Source organism: Podarcis tiliguerta (assembly GCF_965153285.1).
Source record: "Podarcis tiliguerta genome assembly, chromosome: 3".
Lineage (NCBI taxonomy): Eukaryota > Metazoa > Chordata > Lepidosauria > Squamata > Lacertidae > Podarcis > Podarcis tiliguerta.
The window spans coordinates 71,399,483-71,419,038 of NC_139536.1; the positions used below are offsets into that span (position 1 = coordinate 71,399,483).

Consider the following 19,556-nt stretch of genomic DNA (forward strand, 5'->3'; position numbering starts at 1 on the left):
AGAAAGCAAATATAAATTATTACGAAAAAGCTGAACTTGAAGCTGAAAGTGGATTGCACATAGCTAACATTTGTTTCCAGCATAAAGATGACATTTATTTTGTCTTTTACATCACCTCTGGCCTATATTTTCCAGTGCAAAGGGACTTGTAAATAGTTGGCTTTAATTACTGCTCAGCTGATTTAAGCAACAAGGAAAGCAAGCACTATAGTCTTTTTCAAGCTGATCTATAATACGATTTGGACCATTAATCCAATATACATGGCAAACAGCCTTATTATTTGTGTGGTTTTACAATACTATTTGTTGCCAGATTTATTTATTTTTGCCAGAATTATCCACTAGTGACAATATGCAGACAGCTTTGAATTACTCACTTAATAGTGTTCTCCAAAAAAAAAGTCTTTTCTCTTCTTTAAATGCTAGCAGATCACAAAATGGAATCTGGGGGAACTGATCTGTAAAAAGTTTCTGCTGTTAAGAGTTTTAAAAGCTTTGTCAAAATGTGTAGTAGGAGTACAAATTAGATGTTCAGAAAATATGTCAAGTGTTCTAAAAAGCTGGGGGAAATTAAGAAGTTGAATAAATTAAAAAGAAAGTTACTATCCTATACACACTTATTCAGGAGCAACTAATGGAAATCAATGCATGTCCGGCAGCACACCTTATAAAAATAAAGATATGTGTTAAGCCACCAACTCCACAATGTCATCTGAAGGAAAATTAGTGTTTGAGAAAGCAAAACACAGGAACATTTATATAATTATCGTCTTCTGGTTCCAGACATACATTACTAAAGATGGAATGACAAAATAGATTATAATATTAAAAACAACAACAGCCATTAGTGTGTGCAGTGTTGCTTAGAAGTAAAAATTTAGTTAATTTCACAAATAACATAAATAACAGTATATCTCTGTCGAATGAATTCAGTTCACCAAAACAGCTTTGTTTTTCATTTTTTTTAAAGAGGTGCTACTGTGCAAATATCGCTAATATGACATTCGATAATATTAAGATGATTACAGCTTAGTTAATGGGGTTCTCAATAAAAAAAACCACTAGAAAATAACAGCCACACTAAGATCTTTTAAATAAGGAAATCTGGCATGCAATTTCCTGGACCTGCCCCTTAACACATTATACAAAAACAAAACTCTTGTTATAATGAGAAGGCAAGTTTTTCCTTTAAAGAAATTGATCGTTTTAATTGCTTATATTAGGAAATAACTTTTGGTATTATGGCCTATGCCTCTTAATCTAAAAGACACAAAGTACATGTAACAGAGCCTTTAAAAAATTGTTCTGCATATTTACATAATTGTTTTAATTGTAAATCCCATTTGCATTTAGAGCAAGTGCAATGCGGATTAATATTAATAGTTCAAACACTGAAAAAGAAAATTGTCTGAAAGCCAGTTTTACAACAAGCAGAAAACAGACAAATGCTGCTACTTAAGCACAAATACTTTTTGTCGGTTCCCCCCACCCCCAAGTAAACAAAACAAGTTTTATGTGAACAATTGAGAAGCCCCAGAAGAGACACGCATGATGGAACCTTACAATGAGATGGGGGAAGGGGGGAGAAAAGAGAGGAATTCATGTTGGCTCCAGATTCTGTATGACATTCAGTTTGGCTTCTTTATCTTCCTCCTTTTCCATAAAGACATTTAGAATACGATAAAGGAAAGTGTTGTTGTTGTTGTTGTTTTAAAAAGCCCTTTAAGAAAGTGTAATGCATTTCACAAGAAACAATTGTATAAAATACTGCCTTCACCTGTATTTAAAAAGAACACAGGGATTTTGAAAAATAGAAATTCAATTCAAGAGACATGAAGCTTTTTCGCAGTTAATCAGGATTATCCCCATGTTTTCTTAAACAGAAAACTGAATTGTTTTAACCATTATAATAATTGAATATATAATTGATGCAACAAATAAAAGAACTGAAGTGAACACTAATCATCTCTGTTTTGTTGATTTACCTCTAGGCAAAAACACTTGAGTGAAGAATGTTCAGATATCTTAGCATCTTAATTTGTTGTTAACATGCAGATTACCTCTGCTAAAGTTTGTCATAAATTTCTATATTGCTTTGGTTGTCAACTGCACATGACAAGTTCAAATAAAATCTTGCATGTGTCTACAAGCCTTTTGCCTTTCATTCACAAGGTACATGGAAGTTTCTGTATGTGGAATTGCAAACTAGAGGCTTTCAATGACTCCTCCCCCTTCAAAGTAAATATAAGGGACTTCATTTCCTACATATTTCCTCAGACATTTCCACCATACACACATTTTATAATCCTTCTTTGCATTTTAATAATATTGGATGACATTAAATCATATCATAATAGTGCCAAATTCCATTTTAATTAAAATTATGCATGTGCTAAGTGTTTTTTTTTTTTTGATAATAGCCATTCAGTGGAACACATGCATTGGCTGAAGATATAGCCATCTTTATGTTCTTCTGGGAAATGGCTTCTTGGTGATATACTCATGGTGTCTACATGGAAACATGCTGGTAAATAAAGTTTTAAACATATGCACAGAAGAAGAGAGATTCAGCACCTGAGTCAATGATTGAATTTATGAAGCATCTGTATGGCAGTTGGGAAGAAATACAATTGCAGGAAGAAAAAGCGAGTGAAAGAAGATGGCTTCTCTACTATTAAAAGGGTTGGGGCAAAAAATAAAAATCTGCATGTTTTAGTATTACTTTTCTGTCACTATGCAGAAACAACTACTATGTTAGAAGAAATTGTTACAATAGCAGCATGAAATGTCTGTTTTCTAGTTTTAAATGTTTTTAACATTTTTTAAAATAGTAAGCAGTATTCTTACACTGCTTTCTATTACAAATAAATTCCAAAGCAGTTTACAGAGAAAAATATATTATAATCATTTCAATGAAGAAATGAAGACAGTTCTCTCTGTATTAAATAATGAGAGATAGGACCTTACAAAGACAGAATAAAGAACCTATTTTATTTGCTGATAAACAGTTTGTGAATAACACTCAATGATATTTTGTCATCTTCTGTAATCTTTTATGAGAAAGGAGGCACACACGTGAAAAAAGTTTGTTTTCCCGGTGAGAATTTGAAAAATAAGCATTATACATGTAAAGATGTGATAACCTTATGAAATAGGTGATGGAAAATAATAGCTCTAGTATTTTATAGTAAAAAGGGGATAGCTTTTAGGACAACACATTTTATAAAGATTTGTTTCCTAATATAGATATGTTAATTCATATAAATTATTATTATTATGTATTTTTGTGTTGGAGTAATGTGAGAAAGAGCAACAAGCCTGACTTAGGCACCTGATAACCCAGATTTATTTTGAACCTTTGGGAACTCCCTCCCTTTTCATGTGAATTGGTGCCGCTCTCTTGTTTTCTGGTATTCAGAAAACAGCACTTGGCATCACAGAACTGTAGCACTGGAAGGGACCACAAGGATCATCTAGTCCAACCCCCTACAATGCAGGAATCTTTTACCGAATGTGGGGCTTGAATCCATGAAGAGTCTCACGCTCTAGGAACTGAGCTTTACCAGCACTTCCCATTTGCCAACACTTCCAGGGGCTCAAAGAACTGAACATGCATTCTTTAGTTTTAATGCTTGTATAAAGGTAAAGGTACCCCTGCCCGTACGGGCCAGTCTTGACAGACTCTAGGGTTGTGCGCCCATCTCACTTAAGAGGCCAGGGGCCAGCGCTGTCCGGAGACACTTCTGGGTCACGTGGCCAGCGTGACATCGCTGCTCTGGCGAGCCGGAGCCGCACACGGAAACGCCGTTTACCTTCCCGCTAGTAAGCGGTCCCTATTTATCTACTTGCACCCAGGGGTGCTTTCGAACTGCTAGGTTGGCAGGTGCTGGGACCGAACAGCGGGAGCACACCCCGCCGCGGGGATTCGAACCGCCGACCTTTCGATCAGCAAGCCCTAGGCACTGAGGCTTTAACCCACAGCGCCACAAATTTGTATAATCAGTTATTACTTTTCCCCACATTGCAGATGGGAAAGTCAGAGAGGGTGGCTTGCCTAAGGCCATCCAGTGATCCTGTTCCTGTAACAACACTAAGCCAAGCCAGGACTTGGCATGAATGAATGTGTAGGTTCCTGGACAGAAAACTGTTACTCCTCCATCAGTCCAGCTACTGTGAGCCAGGGCTACCTAGCCAGTTCATGGCAGAGGTGAGATTTAAACCTGCAACTTCCTGATTTGTAACCTGGCCTCTAAGCCACTGTGTTACGCAAGCTCTCATAAAACAAAAAGGTTGAAGGGGTCATTTCATATACATCTTTGTACAAATCTTTGGATTATACACAATTTTTCGAAGCTTGAAAAAGCTTGAAAATTAAATCATATCGTTTTTGAATGGTGGTTAAGAAACCATAATAAACGCAGATAACAAAAGCACCTGTGTTTCTATCTCTTCAAATTCTAACAACAAAACGTAGTATTTTCCTATAGTCCTTAGATTTTAAATGGCTCTTAAATGGAAATGAGATGAAGGCTGTGAAGTAGCCACAGAAAATGAAGTTACAATTTGGAATGTAAGTCTGGATTTTATGTAAAGTATAAGATGAAAAAGGCAATTACTTTAAATCAGGCATGGCCAAATTTGGCCCTCCAGGTGTTTTTGGGACTACAACTCCCATCATCCCTAGCTAACAGGACCAGTGGTCAGGGATGATGGGAATTGTAGTCCCAAACATCTGGAGGGCCGAGTTTGACCATGCCTGCTTTAAATCAATGACTGTATGAAAAGGTGCTTTCATACAAGAGGAAAGCATTCCTCTAAGGCAGGTCTCCCAATTTCACTCTCTATCTATTGAACTCCCTGCACGACCTCCCAGAATTACAGAGAATCCTACAAATCTTAAGAGCAGTTGAAGGCTTCTAGTGTGTAGGAGAGGGCTGATGAACAACTGCTAGACTTCCATGAACAGAAGGTATCTTTCAATTCAACCTAGCATTCAGTTTAAAATTTGTAGGAATGACTACACATTAGTCAGTTTAATACTAATAATGATTACTGACCACTGGAAAAGAAATGATGATTGTTTTGAACAGTTGTAAAGCATTTGCAACATTTTGGACTGTCTGAACTGGCAAAATTACAATTACCAGTATTTAAGGTATGGCATTATTCTTCCATTAGGATCTAATTTTCAGTTCAGCTGTACTGAAACAACTGCATCAAGAAAAACGATACATGAATAAGGGCGGGTGTTGACTTAATTTCTATATATTTGGGCTTGGATCCAGAGTTCCTATGTGCAGAATCCCACTTGTGCAATAGCAGGAAGGTTTGGGGGGGGGCGGAACACTGTGAGAGGTGGCATGGAGAGGAGAAGTGAAAATTGCCTCTCAGGATCACAGTTCCTTCTGCAAATGAAAGAAGCCCTTCCATTCACAGAAGGAACATTCTGAAGTTTATGTATCTATATAAAATGTCATCATGACAGCAGGCCACACGAATAACTGTCAGTACTTCACAGGCCAGCAAGAAGAGTTTGAAGCACTTTCCAATATTAAAATTAAAGCCACAGGACATCAACATTAGTCCAAAATACAATAACACTACCATAAATAAATAAATAAATAAATAAGCAAGCAAGCAAGCATCCCACAACAGATCTACTGTTCTTGGATATTAATATAATCTAGTCCAGCATGAAAATGATGCAAATTTGATTCACAATTACCTGATCCAACCCTAGGCATGTGCAACTAGTTATATATAATGGCAGCTTCATATGCATCAAAGCAGCACACCTGGACTCATGTGAGCACTGCAGTGCAGGTGAACATGCATTCGAGATACACACCCATGTGCCTTTCGCACACAGAATTCTGCTTCTCCTGGTTGCCTAACATAATGGGTTCGGGGAGATAATGTTAAATACATGAAACAACAACATAAGTTTAAGTAGGCTACGCTTGGGTAGCTATCTTGCCAAGTTAAAAGGTCTACTGTTCTCCTCATTTTTATCAATGACTATCAGATGTCACCACTGAAGCAAGAAACTGAATGTTAATGTGATGCCAAAACTTTATTCCAGCCTTGCAATAAGGCAGTTGCCTGCCTGGTCACCTGCTCTGTCTTGCACCTGCTGCTTCTCAGTTACCTCAATTTATCCTGGGATTAGACCAATACAAGTAAGAATAGGGCAGCCGCAGCTGCCACACCATACATGCATGTATATTCAGGCAAAAGGGAAATAAAGTATTCGTGTAAATCAATGACGCCTCCTGATCTTTTCATGCATCCTTGCCACCATTGCGTAAGTGCATTCACACAGGTGGAACAGCCACAGCAATAAGAGCTAGCAGCCAGAGAAAGTAGCAGGCAGGTAACCCCATCTCAATCCTTATCTGCAGGCTGCTTTATTCAGTGACCATAGAAATAAACACATCTTTCTAGCCTATGTGCCCAGAGCTGTGGTAGATTCAGCTACTGTTGCATTTAAGCCATAAATATGTGCAAAACCTCTAAACAGTTTGTTTTAAAACAAAGAAACAACCAGGTAGCTGCTTTTAAACTGAAACAGTATCTCAATCAGTTTTATTTTACCGAAACATTTATTGAATAATAGCATAAGGAGAAGACAAGCTTTAGAAATTCTGAAAATTATTCCTTTGTTTCTAATTTCAAGAATCAATGCAACTGGTTTCTATTAAACTCTTGCTACATTTTTTTATGTCTGAGAGATTAAAATGGGCTTGGAACCAGTTGCAACAAAAAATTAAGGCTGCACAACTGGTTTGTAGGATAGGTCAGTTGTGTCTTAGCTATAATCGCTGCAAGCATCCCTTTTCTTACTGCTCCCAGATTGGAGGTGATTTGGTATAAGGAATACTGGACTGTAGCCATTGGCTCCATGGTGCCTCCCTCTTTGCACAGGGCTGGTTAGAGAACTCTGCCAGAGTTTAGCATTACTGAACTCTGAACCAGCATTACATTCAACCCAGGGGTCGTGGTTTTAAAAAACCAGTGGGTTAATTTAATAAGCTAGTTTCATAATAACACATGTTATCTCCTTGTTATGAAACTTAAGAGAGTTTGCTATATAAACCAGGGTCCCTGAGAACACAAAAGTGAAACTAAACTCTGAAACAGTACTCCTCCCAGCCTTGCAGGAGAATGAGAGGAATGAAATTCAAGTGTGTTAACTGGCTTGTTCTTCCTTATCACTGAATTGGAAGGGACTCTAAAGATCTCATCTAGTCCAACCTCCTGCAATGCAGGAATATGCAGCTGTCCCTTACAGGGATTGAACCTGCAACCTTGGCGTTATCAGCACCATACTCTAACCAACTGAGCTAAATGGATGTCACTTCGATAATCAAACTAGTAAGAATATATTGAATTTGGGAGCGTCTGGCCTTGATCTAAATATAAGAGTAGGCAACATTATATATATATATATATATATATGCAGGTTTTGGTGTCCTCGGGTGTCTTCCCGTGTAAAAGTTGGGGTGTCTAGGCGACGTTTCGACGAGGTCTCACTCGTCATCTTCAGGCTGGTGCTTTCGGCTTCTTGTTACTGGAACAGAGCAGGATCTCAGTGTTTGAGTTCCTATAAATACTGTTGAGGAGGTGTGGTGTATAGCCTCCAATGTTCTGGGCAGAGAGGAGGTTCCCAGGCTAGTGTGCCTTTTCTTCTTTTGTTCCTTAATTACTTGAGGGATATCTTGAGTGATTTCTTGAGTGATTTCCTGAATCCCACCCGAGGACACCAAAACCTGCATTCCTGTACCCGTGAAAATCTACGAAAGCATATATATATATATATATATATATATTGTGTGTGTGTGTGTGTGTAATCTTGTGAAAATAGATTAGCTAAATGAACTTAATAGTAAGGATTTTGGCATAGCCAGTCAGCACCACAAAAGTTCTAAACCACTCTAGGTACCATATCCCCCAAAACAGCTAAACATGCACCCAACTGATGGGCATCTCTCTCTCTCTCTCTCTCTCTCTCTCTCTCACACACACACACACACACACACACGCAGCATCTAAACAGGTTGTACAAATGCTGCCCTTGCTAAAAGGTTGGGCAATCCCTTTTCTCATGAATGTTTTTCTCCCCAAAAAAATTTCCACCCACAAACTAGTGGATGTTCATAAATGAACTGATCTTGTGGTAACCACATAATGAAGGCAGGCTGACTTTAAGCGAGTGGGTTTTAAAACCTGTCTATAAACCAGAATATTCCTAAGAGAAAATGGCTTTATTACTTTGACTGCAGTAAAACTTGGAAGAAAGAGAGAAAGGGGTTTGGGAACAGACTCGGAATCAAAAGGCTGGCCAAAAGGTAGGAACAGCAGCCCTGACTGTGGTGCTGAGCATTATCTGAGGCACCTCGAGGGGACCAAAATGCGAAAGACAGATGCTGGTCTGCTCAAGCTGATTCTGGAGGATTAGTTTCTGGGTGTTTTAAGTGGAAGCAGCTGGGATCCTCTGCAGGAGACTCCCTTGAACGGAAAATGCAGTTTGCAGAATGACAAGTCGATCTTGAATGTTGGCGAGACAGAGAGGCCAATGCCAATAAATTGGAGAGAATAAGCAGCACGGAAAGGTGGGGGGCAGGGTGGAAATGCTGTTTGCCACAGGTTTCCTGAACACATAATGAATAGCCAGCATCTATAAATGGCAGGGCAAGGAATCCTGAAACAATGGTGAACGGAGGAGTGCAGCTATCCCTTAGGCAACACAACCAACAGAAGGCTTGGTGAGCTCCCATCAGGAAACAGAGTACAAGATTTCAGGGACCCAAGAAGAATTCCATCTTTCATATTTAAAGACAGACACAAGAGTAAATTTAAAAACCATTTGACTGCTTTCTCCATTATCTCCCTTCTTCCAGAAACATTTATGTACTATCTGGAAAGTGACCAATGGGTTGTCCAAGAATAGTGTATTTTAATTCTATTCTGCCAACTTGACAATACAAGGGTGGCAATAACACTGAAGATGATACAACTGGCTGCAAAGCAATTAGGCATGCCAAGTTCTATAACCTTCAAAGACCGCCTCTCCCCATATGAACCAACCTGGAGCCTACACAATCATCATCTGAGGTCCTTCTTCATGAACTTTCTCCGTGAGAGGTCCCGAGGGTGACAAAATGAGAACAGGCCTTTTCTGTGATGATTCCCCAAATGTGAGGTGCTCACCCCAAGTAAGGCTTGCTGGCTTTTGCAATCAAAATGCATCACCGACAGCTTTCTATATACTTAAGTATATATACTTTAAAATAATATTTGTTTCTGTAATATTCTGATCTTAACAAATCTTGATGTAGGCATAGGAATAATGTCAGGAAGGGATACGTTCTATCCACCTGCTTGGTTTGGGGATTGTTTATTTATTGGTTACCTGTCATTCAGTGTCATGCTTTTCAAAGTAGCTTCCATAAACATGCTGGTTCGAAGCTGTTTTTAGAAGTTCAAAAATAAGAACATTAAGTTTCTGGATACCAATGACAATTTGTAGTAGGACAGAGAGATGCTAGTGCCAACCAGCCATCTATGCATGCTACAACTAGCCAGAGTTTCTCTTTTGCAACCACAAGACACCTATATATGTACCAAACACATACACAATGCTATGGTTCTTGAAGGAGCTATTATTATAGGATAGTGCCCAACAGTTTTAATGGGACAATGATTTAATGAAATAACATGAAATTATATTATTAACATCAGCAAAATAGTATGGTTCTTTTAAAGAGCAAGCAATAGATGGATAGCTAAACTTACAAAACTGATCAAATTTAAGTAAAATGCTCTCTACCTCTCTCAAGAATTCGAGTTCTTCATCATCTCAATCATCCTTATACATCAAATAAAATATATGTTGTTGAAAGCAATGTTTTGGTTTCACATAGCAGTTGCTAAAAAGGACTCATATTTATTATTTTATTTATATGCTGCCTTTCTCCCAAAGGAGCCCAGGACAGCAAACATGTAAGTGATAAAATAAAACACCTAAAATGTTTCTGAAATTGATGTGGGTGGGAACATCAGTCTTATTTTAAGAAAATTTCCTTTTTCATATATTCTACCAAGCATTCAGCAAATCTTGGTTTCCCTATATTTACTAACTTGTTTTCAGTAAGTACCGTTACAATTACATCCAAAGAAAACATATGAATAATCTCTCTCAGGGTATTAGTGGTGAGTCAGATTGAACCACCAAGAGTCACTCATTGTTCAAGCTTTGCCTTTTTCCATAATGTTGGGATATAGGTCCATAGGGCATCATGAATTCTCATCCCTTGAATATATTGTTTGTCTGAAAAGGATCAAGCTCTGTTCTCTGACAAACTGGCTTTTTATCTTTCTTTAATGGTTGTAAGCAGCAATATTTTTCCTCATCTGCATCTGATGAGAACAACCTTTTACAGCATCTTGCCAATCACATAGTAAGTCAAATACTTTTGTACCATCACCTTTGTATAAAAAAGAAACCACATTGTTCAAATGATGTTCTTTTCCTCTTCCCTCTAGTCCTGTAAGAACTCAGGGATTGTAACTAAAAACTACTCTAGAATTACTGCTTAGGATAGTGGTTCCCAGTCTTTTAGCTATAGCAATCTACAAGTCCAGGTTCACTAGGTTTAATGTCCCATCCATTTATTGTCATGTGAGTTCAGGACCTTCCAAACTGCTGATTTCCCTCAACAGCCATTGGCTTCATGCCTTTTAATTGCAACATTGACTGTTTTATAACCTATACTTGAAGCATCCCAGCAAAAAAAGGACCTATCACTCCTATTAATGTGTAATTTGTTGAAACATTTAGAGTACTTCTAAATATTTAAGAGTTATTCACAGTTTTGTTACAGGAATGTTAAGAACACCAATAATCTGATTGCAGGATATTGCTTCATAAGGTATAAAAAAATTATTCTACAAAGCATCCAGTTACTCAAGGAGCATTAGATACTCCCCCCCCCCCCAAATTCTAATCACTCCTGGTCACACTGTTAATTAACACTAGCAGCAGATCCAGTGGTGGTTCACTGTGGGTGTTTGTACAAGGAGTTGGTTTTAGTGACTGTTGCAGCTTGTCTCTGATGCTCAGGTCGTGCTGAAGGTTGTGCATCAGAGTCAAGCTGTGGGGGACACTCCGGGGGAGGTCCCTGTGCAAGCACCTTGTGGTGCAACAGTGATTGGAACCATCACTAGCTGCCAGAGAGTGGTTCTCAAATGTCAAAATGTAAGACTTTTCCAGTGTTCGGTTGCAAGTGCCAAAACATGCCAACATAACAAAAAGTTGTAAGAGGTATTCGTCATACCAGTTAAAGGCTGTAAGCAATAATTATTTCAGGTTTACATATGAAGCCCATGGGCCACAGGTTCAGAAACAGTGCTTTAGGGACCACCTCCCAGTGTGTTTTCTTAGTTTACAACTGCTGTCAGAGAAAATTAATTTATGTGCATTTAAATAGCTAAGCATATACAAAAGCAAGAACCACTGGTGCCCTTTCTCCAGATGCACAGGCTAGAGGAAACAGCCAACCAATTTGCAAAGGCTGAATTAAGAAGTTAGAGTTTTGTGTGTTTTTTAAGACTTCTATAATAGAATAATTCATTATTAGAACACCCCCCATTTAGGAAACAAGTCACACATATTCTCCTTTTTTATGTGCACATCCAAACCCTAAGGTTATTCAGTCACTGGTAGTTAAGGGCACAATTCCAAAAGGTTCGCCATGTTAGTCTGTTGAAACAAAACACAATATAGCACCTTAGATGGATCTACAAAAGGGCTGCAAATACAAGCAAGTTCTTCAATTTACACAAGCTCTTGTGAAAAACTATGCACAAACTTACTCTCAAACATTTTATGGGCCAACAGAATTTATAAATGAGAACCTATAATTTCCTTATTCACAGCTCCTTATAAACTACCCTTTGCATGTGAAGAGGCACTGGGGGGGGGGGGCTTTGGGTGCTGCTGGCCCTGCCTGGGAGACACACAAGCTCCCAACATCCGCACCATGTATAGTTGTCTCAGGAGAAAGGAGGATTCTACTGAACATGAGTTATTTATAAAGAAACGTTTTCTCCTGCAGCTGCCCATGCATTGTTTGAGGCAGGGGAAGCCATGTGATTACAGGGACAGTGGCAAAACCTCTTTATATATACATTTCCCAACAGTAGTTTAAGCTATTTCAATTTGAAATCCTTTCTGGTGGCAGAGTAACAATCAGAAAACCGCCTAAGTCTATAAAGATATCAATCAGATTCTGAATGATAGAAGAAACAGCACTTTTCCATAAAAATTGCTTATACATTGAAGGCACAATCTCTTCCTTTTTCCATGAAAGAACAAAGCGTATTTTCTGCCCATGTGAGATTTATATTTTAAAAACAGCAACGGCAAGGAAACTACTAGCAGCCTGCATTTTGTTCATAAAAAATCACTGCTTCTACAACTTATATTGGAGTCTATGTACATGTGCATATACAAACTCATGCGCATAATGCATGTGCCTTAAACACACTTATGCAGATGGAGGACCAATATTTCATGTAATGGCACATACATTGTTACCAATGTATTGGTTGGGGTTGATTTCTTTATGTAATGGACAATGCCACTACACAGAGAACATTTGCATTTGTAAAGAAACGGCACAAGAGGCACTGGTTTAATAATTAAACTTTAATTAGGAAACATACTAGCAATTTCAACACACGATCTCAGGAGTCACTGGGTACACAATCGTGGTTAGATCCTTACACAGGAAATTTGTGTTACTGGTGTCAGTGTTGCAGTTAATGAGAATGAGAAGTAATTGGGCAAAGAAGTTGCAAGACCAGATTCCAAGTTATATTGCAAACTGCTAAAGACTCTTTACGGTACGTGTAACACAATATGCTTGCTATATTTAATACAAAACAAAAATTCTTCCATGATGGTCCTCTTAATTCCAGGCATATATTTGCCAAGCACAGTATAATTAATTAACTTGTTACTCTTAAACTACATTGAAAAATAAGTAAATGGTTTGGAGACTTTGATGTTTTGCAACCAAAATAGGCTGGCTAATTTTTCCATTCCAGTTCCCATTCCAGTCTTTAAACTATCTTAATCTCCTGCCCTCAGATGTTGACCTTGTAGGAACAAGGGTCATAGGTTAGAAGAGACAGACCGCAAAAGATCTGGACTATCAATTCATGCCTGAAAGATTTCTCTCCTACAAAAGAAACCACTAAAAAGCAAATTCCAAAATCTGACAAAACAAGTCTTAAAAAGCACAAGCCCACTACAACATTTATTGAAACTTGCTGAAATTCTGCTATTTTTAAAATGCCTAAAATGGCCAGCACTTTTAAGCAGTATTTCAACATATTCATTATAAAATATTACCAAAATCTGCCTTTATACCAGGGGTGGAAGAGGGGGAACTGCAATTGTGCTTTAATAATTCTGAAATCTAATTAAGGTCACTTAATGGGTTTACATGTTTTATTTTCTTCTACCCTGTTTACTGAGGTTTTCAGTTGTCGATGATGTGTCTTTAGAGCTATTTATTTCTAAACAATGGATTCCTTTAAAATGTTGGGGCATTGGGTCAGTCTGCTTATCAGTGACAATGCAACCAGTTTCATTTTAGCTGCATTTTAACAATTATGCAGCTTCTCTTTGGATTGCTTGCAGAAAACAAAGTGTCTCTCTCTTCAAAACACTTCACCATACTTTACTTGCACAAATTAAGCACTCCTTCAAAAGAGGCTTAATAAATCATTATAATGCTTATGTTTAAAAATGTAAGACTAGAAATCTATCCTGCTTGGCTCAAGCTAACCCAGCAATCAACTTTCTGGTTTCCAAATTATGAAGAGTTAATTCTGCATCTTGCCTGTCTACTGTGGAGCTCAAAGTAGTGTTTTGGCATTTTTTGATGTAGGTCAGGCTGATCGATAGGAGCAAGCTAGCCAGGCCACCTAGTGAATGAGGACTGGAATACAGGCTTTCCACATCAAAACCCAGCATTCTATTTTTCTAATTAAAAATTAGAAAGCAAAAAGCAACTCCACTCACATTTTAACCCTTCCACAGCAATTTTGCAAGTCCTCAACACTACGCTTATTCAGTTCACAGATATAACAGACTAGCGTATTAGAGAACAGGGTTCACATGACCAGCCCCATCAACAGAAGCCCATTTGTGTGATGGGACTTTCCAACCTCTCTTGTTCCCCAATATCAGCTCTCAGAGGGTCAGGGGAACCCCCAGAACAGTGGGGCAAAAGCAAGGGGGATTGTTCCATCTAGCAAGCTAAAATGCTGGAACAGGGAATGATTGGAAGAGTGAGACATTTAATTCTTTCCAGAGTTGGGTCCTCACTAATACCATGTGTTAAAATTATGAGGCAAAGACAACCAAATCCACACAAGTAGATGAATTCCTGAGAGCTACTCCCAATTCTAGCAAAGCAACCTCTTTTCATAGCCTTCTTAAGGAGCCAATTCCCATCTGTTGCTTTTAACTGAGGTATAAGGAACTGGTGGCCCACCAGATGTTAATGGGCTACAACTCCTATCATCCCTTTTTAAAGTCCCCCACCCCTAAGTATCAACATGGCATTGAATTCTAAAGCCAAAACAGAAAGTGTTTGTGGACATGGATGATTCTAAATTTATATGCAACAAGCCTGCAACAAGTTCCCCAGAAAGCCTCATTTTCTCGCAATGATCTCGGGTGTTCGGTTATTTTTTCCTATTAATTCATTTTGTTGCAGCCAAGCTTCTATGCAGACATTGTCTAAAGCTTTCCATTTACGAGCTATAACAAGTCTTACTATAACCAGGATCAGAGTTATAGCGTTATTTATACTTCAGCTCTTTTAAGCTTCCCTCAAGCAGAGTTAACAGTGCTGAGAGACACGTGGGACTGTCTGTCCAAAACCACAGTAACTGATATGTCACATGACCACCACATATGGTAAAAGGTGCCCGAATTTGATCATATTCCCTCCGACATTAGGACTCGCCCAGTAACTCCCATTATCCTATTTGGGTCTGATGGGGAGTCCAACAACATCCAGAGGACCACAAGGTATTCATCCTGTCTCAAGAATTGTTTCTTCCCTTTTATTCATGGCACATGTGGAGAGAAGAGGCTCTCAGCTTTAAACTAGGACTGTTTCTCTAAGTCTTAATGGGCACTGTGTAATGTGTTTTGACCTTTGTATTGCAATGTACACTGGCATGCATCTGAAGGGAAAAGTTTTCTGTCTAGTGCATTTTAGGGTCCAGTTTAACTGTCAATGTAGGACCTGACAGCAGTGAAGTTGCTGAAGCTTAAGGGGCATGGAGACAAAAAACAGGCAATTTGGCTAAAGGGTTTTTAATATACAGTCGTACCTTGGAAGTCGAAGGGAATTCATTCCGCAAGTCTGTTCGACTTCCAAAATGTTCAGAAACCAAAGCATGGCTTCTGGTTGGCTGCAGAAAGCTCCTGCAGCCAATCAGAAGCTGCAGAAGCTCCATCAGATGTTCAGCTTCCAAAAACAGTTCGCAAACCCGAACAGTTTGCGGCATTCGGGAGCCAAAACATTCGGCATCCAAGGTACGACTGTAGTAGGTAACTTCTCCTTTAAAGCCAAGCCATTTTAGTAAACATTAATAGCTGAATATACGTTGTGTGAAGCGATAGTGTGAAGCCATTGAAGTGTAAAAAAACACTGTACTGTTAACCAGATCAACTTGCGTACCTAATAATCTTGTGATAAATAAATGTAAATGGCTGAACGGTGGCAGGAAGGTTTAGGAGAGCCAATGGGAATGGTAGTTTAGTTTTGTTAGTATAGAATAAATAAATATCTGCTTTCACCCCACAAGGAGTATTAACTGAACAGGACTTTTGCCACAGGCACAGGGATGTGGATTGTGGCTACTCTATCCAACATAAATGTTGGCAGATGCAGCTCTATAATTTTGTGATAATTCTAAATAGGATTTTTTTTTTTTAAAAAAATCATCTTTCAACATGCAAACCATTTAAAGCACATGTATCAGACATATCAATATGACAGACGAAATCAAAGTAGCCCAGTTAACTTTGATGTAAAGGGTACTGCAGCATTAATGGCAGGCAATGAAACGAGAGCAGTCTGTGGTTTACTATTGTTTGCCAACCTGTCTGAACTCCATTACATTGATCACCATTTAAACTGTCCGAAACCTAAAGGGTGGAAAGCAATTCTACCCACCTCTAAAGCCACCGAAGACTATTCTTTGAAAAACTGGATGTAATTTTAATCACTTCTCATACCCTTCTCTGAATGCACTTCTTGACAAAGGCTCCACGCTATGAGAACAAACACTAAATACTATAAATAAATGTGACTCAAAGAGAAGAATTTGCTTAACTCAGGGGTCCTCAAACTACAGTCTGCAGGCCAGATCCGGCCCACCAGGGTCCTAAATCTGGCCCGCCCGGCCATTGCAGAACCCACCACTAAGCCGGTTAGGACTAATGGATTATTTGGGGTGGAAGAAGATAACTAGGTGGACGAATGGATGATGCAGACAGACAAAGGCAAAAGACTGGGAGTAAATGGGCACTGTGGGTAGTGTCTGCATCAACATGCACATAGGAAAGGAGGAAATTCCTACATTTATGAGCAAACATACATAAAATTATCCTTTGCAATAGTATGACTCTGTTTAAACCAGAAATAGGGAACATGTGGTCTTCCAGATACTGTTGACTAGTTGTCAGGGATTCATAGTCAGCTGAAGTCTACAAACAACGGGAAGCCCACAGTGTAGACACTCTGTTCTGGAAAACAGGTTTAGTTATGTATTATAGGTCAGAGCTATAGCTTCTTATGATGGGAAACAAGAGATCTCTAGAAAGACTAAGTGCATCTCTGCACCCGTCAAAGCCCCTGTCAGGCGAGGCCAGGTTTTCTTGTGCTAGTGATGGGTCCTTTCATTTTCTTCCACATAATTTCATAGGGTGACTTGGTTTTGTATGTTTTGTGGTATTTTATGCATTGTGATTTTCTATTATTTTTATTGATTATGGATTAGTAATTCTTTATTGTAATTGTAAACTGTTTACTATTATTTTCTAACAGGTTATTGAATATTGCTTTATTTGATATAAATTGTTTAATTTAAAGTTCTTGTGACTTTTTATATTGGATATCAGATTGTTACTATTAATGTTTGATGTTTTATTGTTATATCTATTTATGTTGGAAGCCACCCAGAGTGGCTGGGGCAACCCAGACAGATGGGCGGGGTATAAATAAAAAATTATAATATATATATTATTATAATTTTAACTTAAAATGGATAAAACACACTACATTAAAGTTTAGTGAAACCAACCATAAACCATCCTAGATCTATAATAGCGCCAGAAGACATTTTCAGATTTCAACACACACAAACGCTCTGCCCGTAACACCGCAACAGCTGACATTATCTGAATAATTATTACAGAAAACTACACAGTATAGGCTTCTCAATAGGTTCCATTGTCAGTTGAGCATTCTTTCACCACACCTGCCTCTGGTAGGAGCTCTTTCTCTCTCTGCCCTGTCCCCTTCTATCTCTATTCTTAGCCTGCCTGAAGTCCTGAAATACTTAGGACCTGTCATTATTCTGTTGCATAATACGAAAGAATCTTTTTAACCAATATGAGCTAGCAGAACATGCTGACCTCGGCATGTAACACTAAAATTACTTTATGAGCCAAAGACATGTGGCAGAACATATATACAGCGCAGTACATGTATGTGAGGAAAACTAGAACCCATTTCCAGTACCAGAACCTAATGTGAAATGCAACAAATCATCATGGCAAGAATGCTCTTACACATATGTAAAGTCCCACAGAGCAAACACATGCTGTATATCTGGGACAGATTGGTCCATCTTGATAATTATCCACACTGCCTGGAACTGGCTCTCCCAAGTTTCAGATCAGGCCTCACCCAGTCCTACCCAGAGAGGCCAAGGATTGAGCTCAAAACCTTCTGCATGCAAACCACCAAGCTACAGCTGTTCCTCATGGAAGGAATCAGAATATGCCATTTCCGGAATCACAAGTTAAACCATTCACATCCTTATCTTTGCATGACTGCATCCGAGTCTGCAGAGAAGCACCGCAAATAAAAGTTTTCCAAAAGATGTAAAAATAGGAGGGGAAATATTTACCTATCTCCCTTTGGTTTTCTTTTCTGTACTGTTTTTCCTTTGGGTCGTCTCTCACTTCCTAAACAGGGAATCCCACCTGGTCCTGTTACCCGTATTGATTCAAGTCCTTTGGAAGATTTCTTAAAAGTAAATTCCACTGGTTCTCCTTCTTTTAGGCTTCTAAATCCTTCCATGTAAAGCTTGCTCTGTGAACAGGAAACATATTCTTAGTTACCATAGGCTTAGGGAAAATAGAACAATACTGAAGTATGTAAAAAAAACCCAAAACAAAACCGGACAACATAATTGTATTTCTGAAATATAAAAACTGACTCCTTTTATGAACATACTTAGGCACATTTAATTATCTTTTTTGCTTATTTCATTTAAATGAACTTCTAGCAGAACAAAGGGTACCTAGGACACTACACTACAATTAGTACCATTTCATTGTGTTTACAGATTAGACATGGATTTCAGCAGGGTTTCATGGTGGATGTAACCAAGAATTATTATGGATTTTTTTTTTTATGAACAGCTACGTACCTGCTGGCGAAAAACCGGTTCATAAGCTCTAAATATATACACAGAGAAACTCTTGGAAAACACCGTCTAGCTAAAGTGTATTTTAAAGTGTTGCCAAAAATCTTCTGTTTCATAAAGGTAAAGGTACCCCTGCCTGTAAGGGCCAGTCGTGTCTGACTCTAGGGTTGTGCGCCCATCTCACTTAAGAGGCCGGGGGCCAGCACTGTCCAGAGACACTTCCGGGTCACGTGGCCAGTGTGATAAAGCTGCTCTGGCAAGCCAGCACCAGCGCAGCACACGGAAACGCTGTTTACCTTCCCGTTATAAAGCGGTACCTATTTATCTACTTGCACTTAAGAGTTCTTTCGAACTGCTAGGTGGGCAGGAGCTGGGACCGAACGACGGAAGCTCACCCCGCCATGGGGATTCGAACCGCCAACCATACAATCGGCAAGTCCTAGGCGCTGAGGATTTACCCACAGCGCCACCCGCGTCCCTGTTTCACATTCTCATATTATTTATTTTGATAAACAAACAGAAGTGAAAAGACTTCCTAAAATGGAATGTGAACAGTGGAAAAGGTTCACTTTTGAATCTTTCTTATCTAGTCATTGAACAGCACTTTCAGAACAAAGGCAAAGGGGTGGAAATATCAATTTTTCAAACCAACACAACTTCCATACACATCCATAACAGAAGTGGGAAAACCTCTCATGAAAATGGCAAATAAAACGACATTACAATTAATCACCAGTAAATCTATTATGCTACCATGAGTTCAGTATAGATTTTTTTCTTTTTGCTTGATCCATAAAAGCATACATTTT

General features: G+C 38.7%; 1 protein-coding gene across 3 annotated transcripts in view; it reads right to left on the bottom strand.

Moving 5' to 3' along the window:
• LIN28B (lin-28 homolog B) overlaps nt 1–19,556 on the bottom strand; it is a 97,889-nt gene that overhangs the window by 15,874 nt on the left and 62,459 nt on the right. For all 3 annotated transcript variants that reach the window (XM_083433602.1, XM_083433603.1, XM_083433604.1), the window contains one exon: nt 18,226–18,410. In XM_083433602.1, coding sequence (XP_083289728.1) covers nt 18,226–18,410 — 185 coding nt within the window. The remainder of the gene's footprint in view (nt 1–18,225; nt 18,411–19,556) is intronic.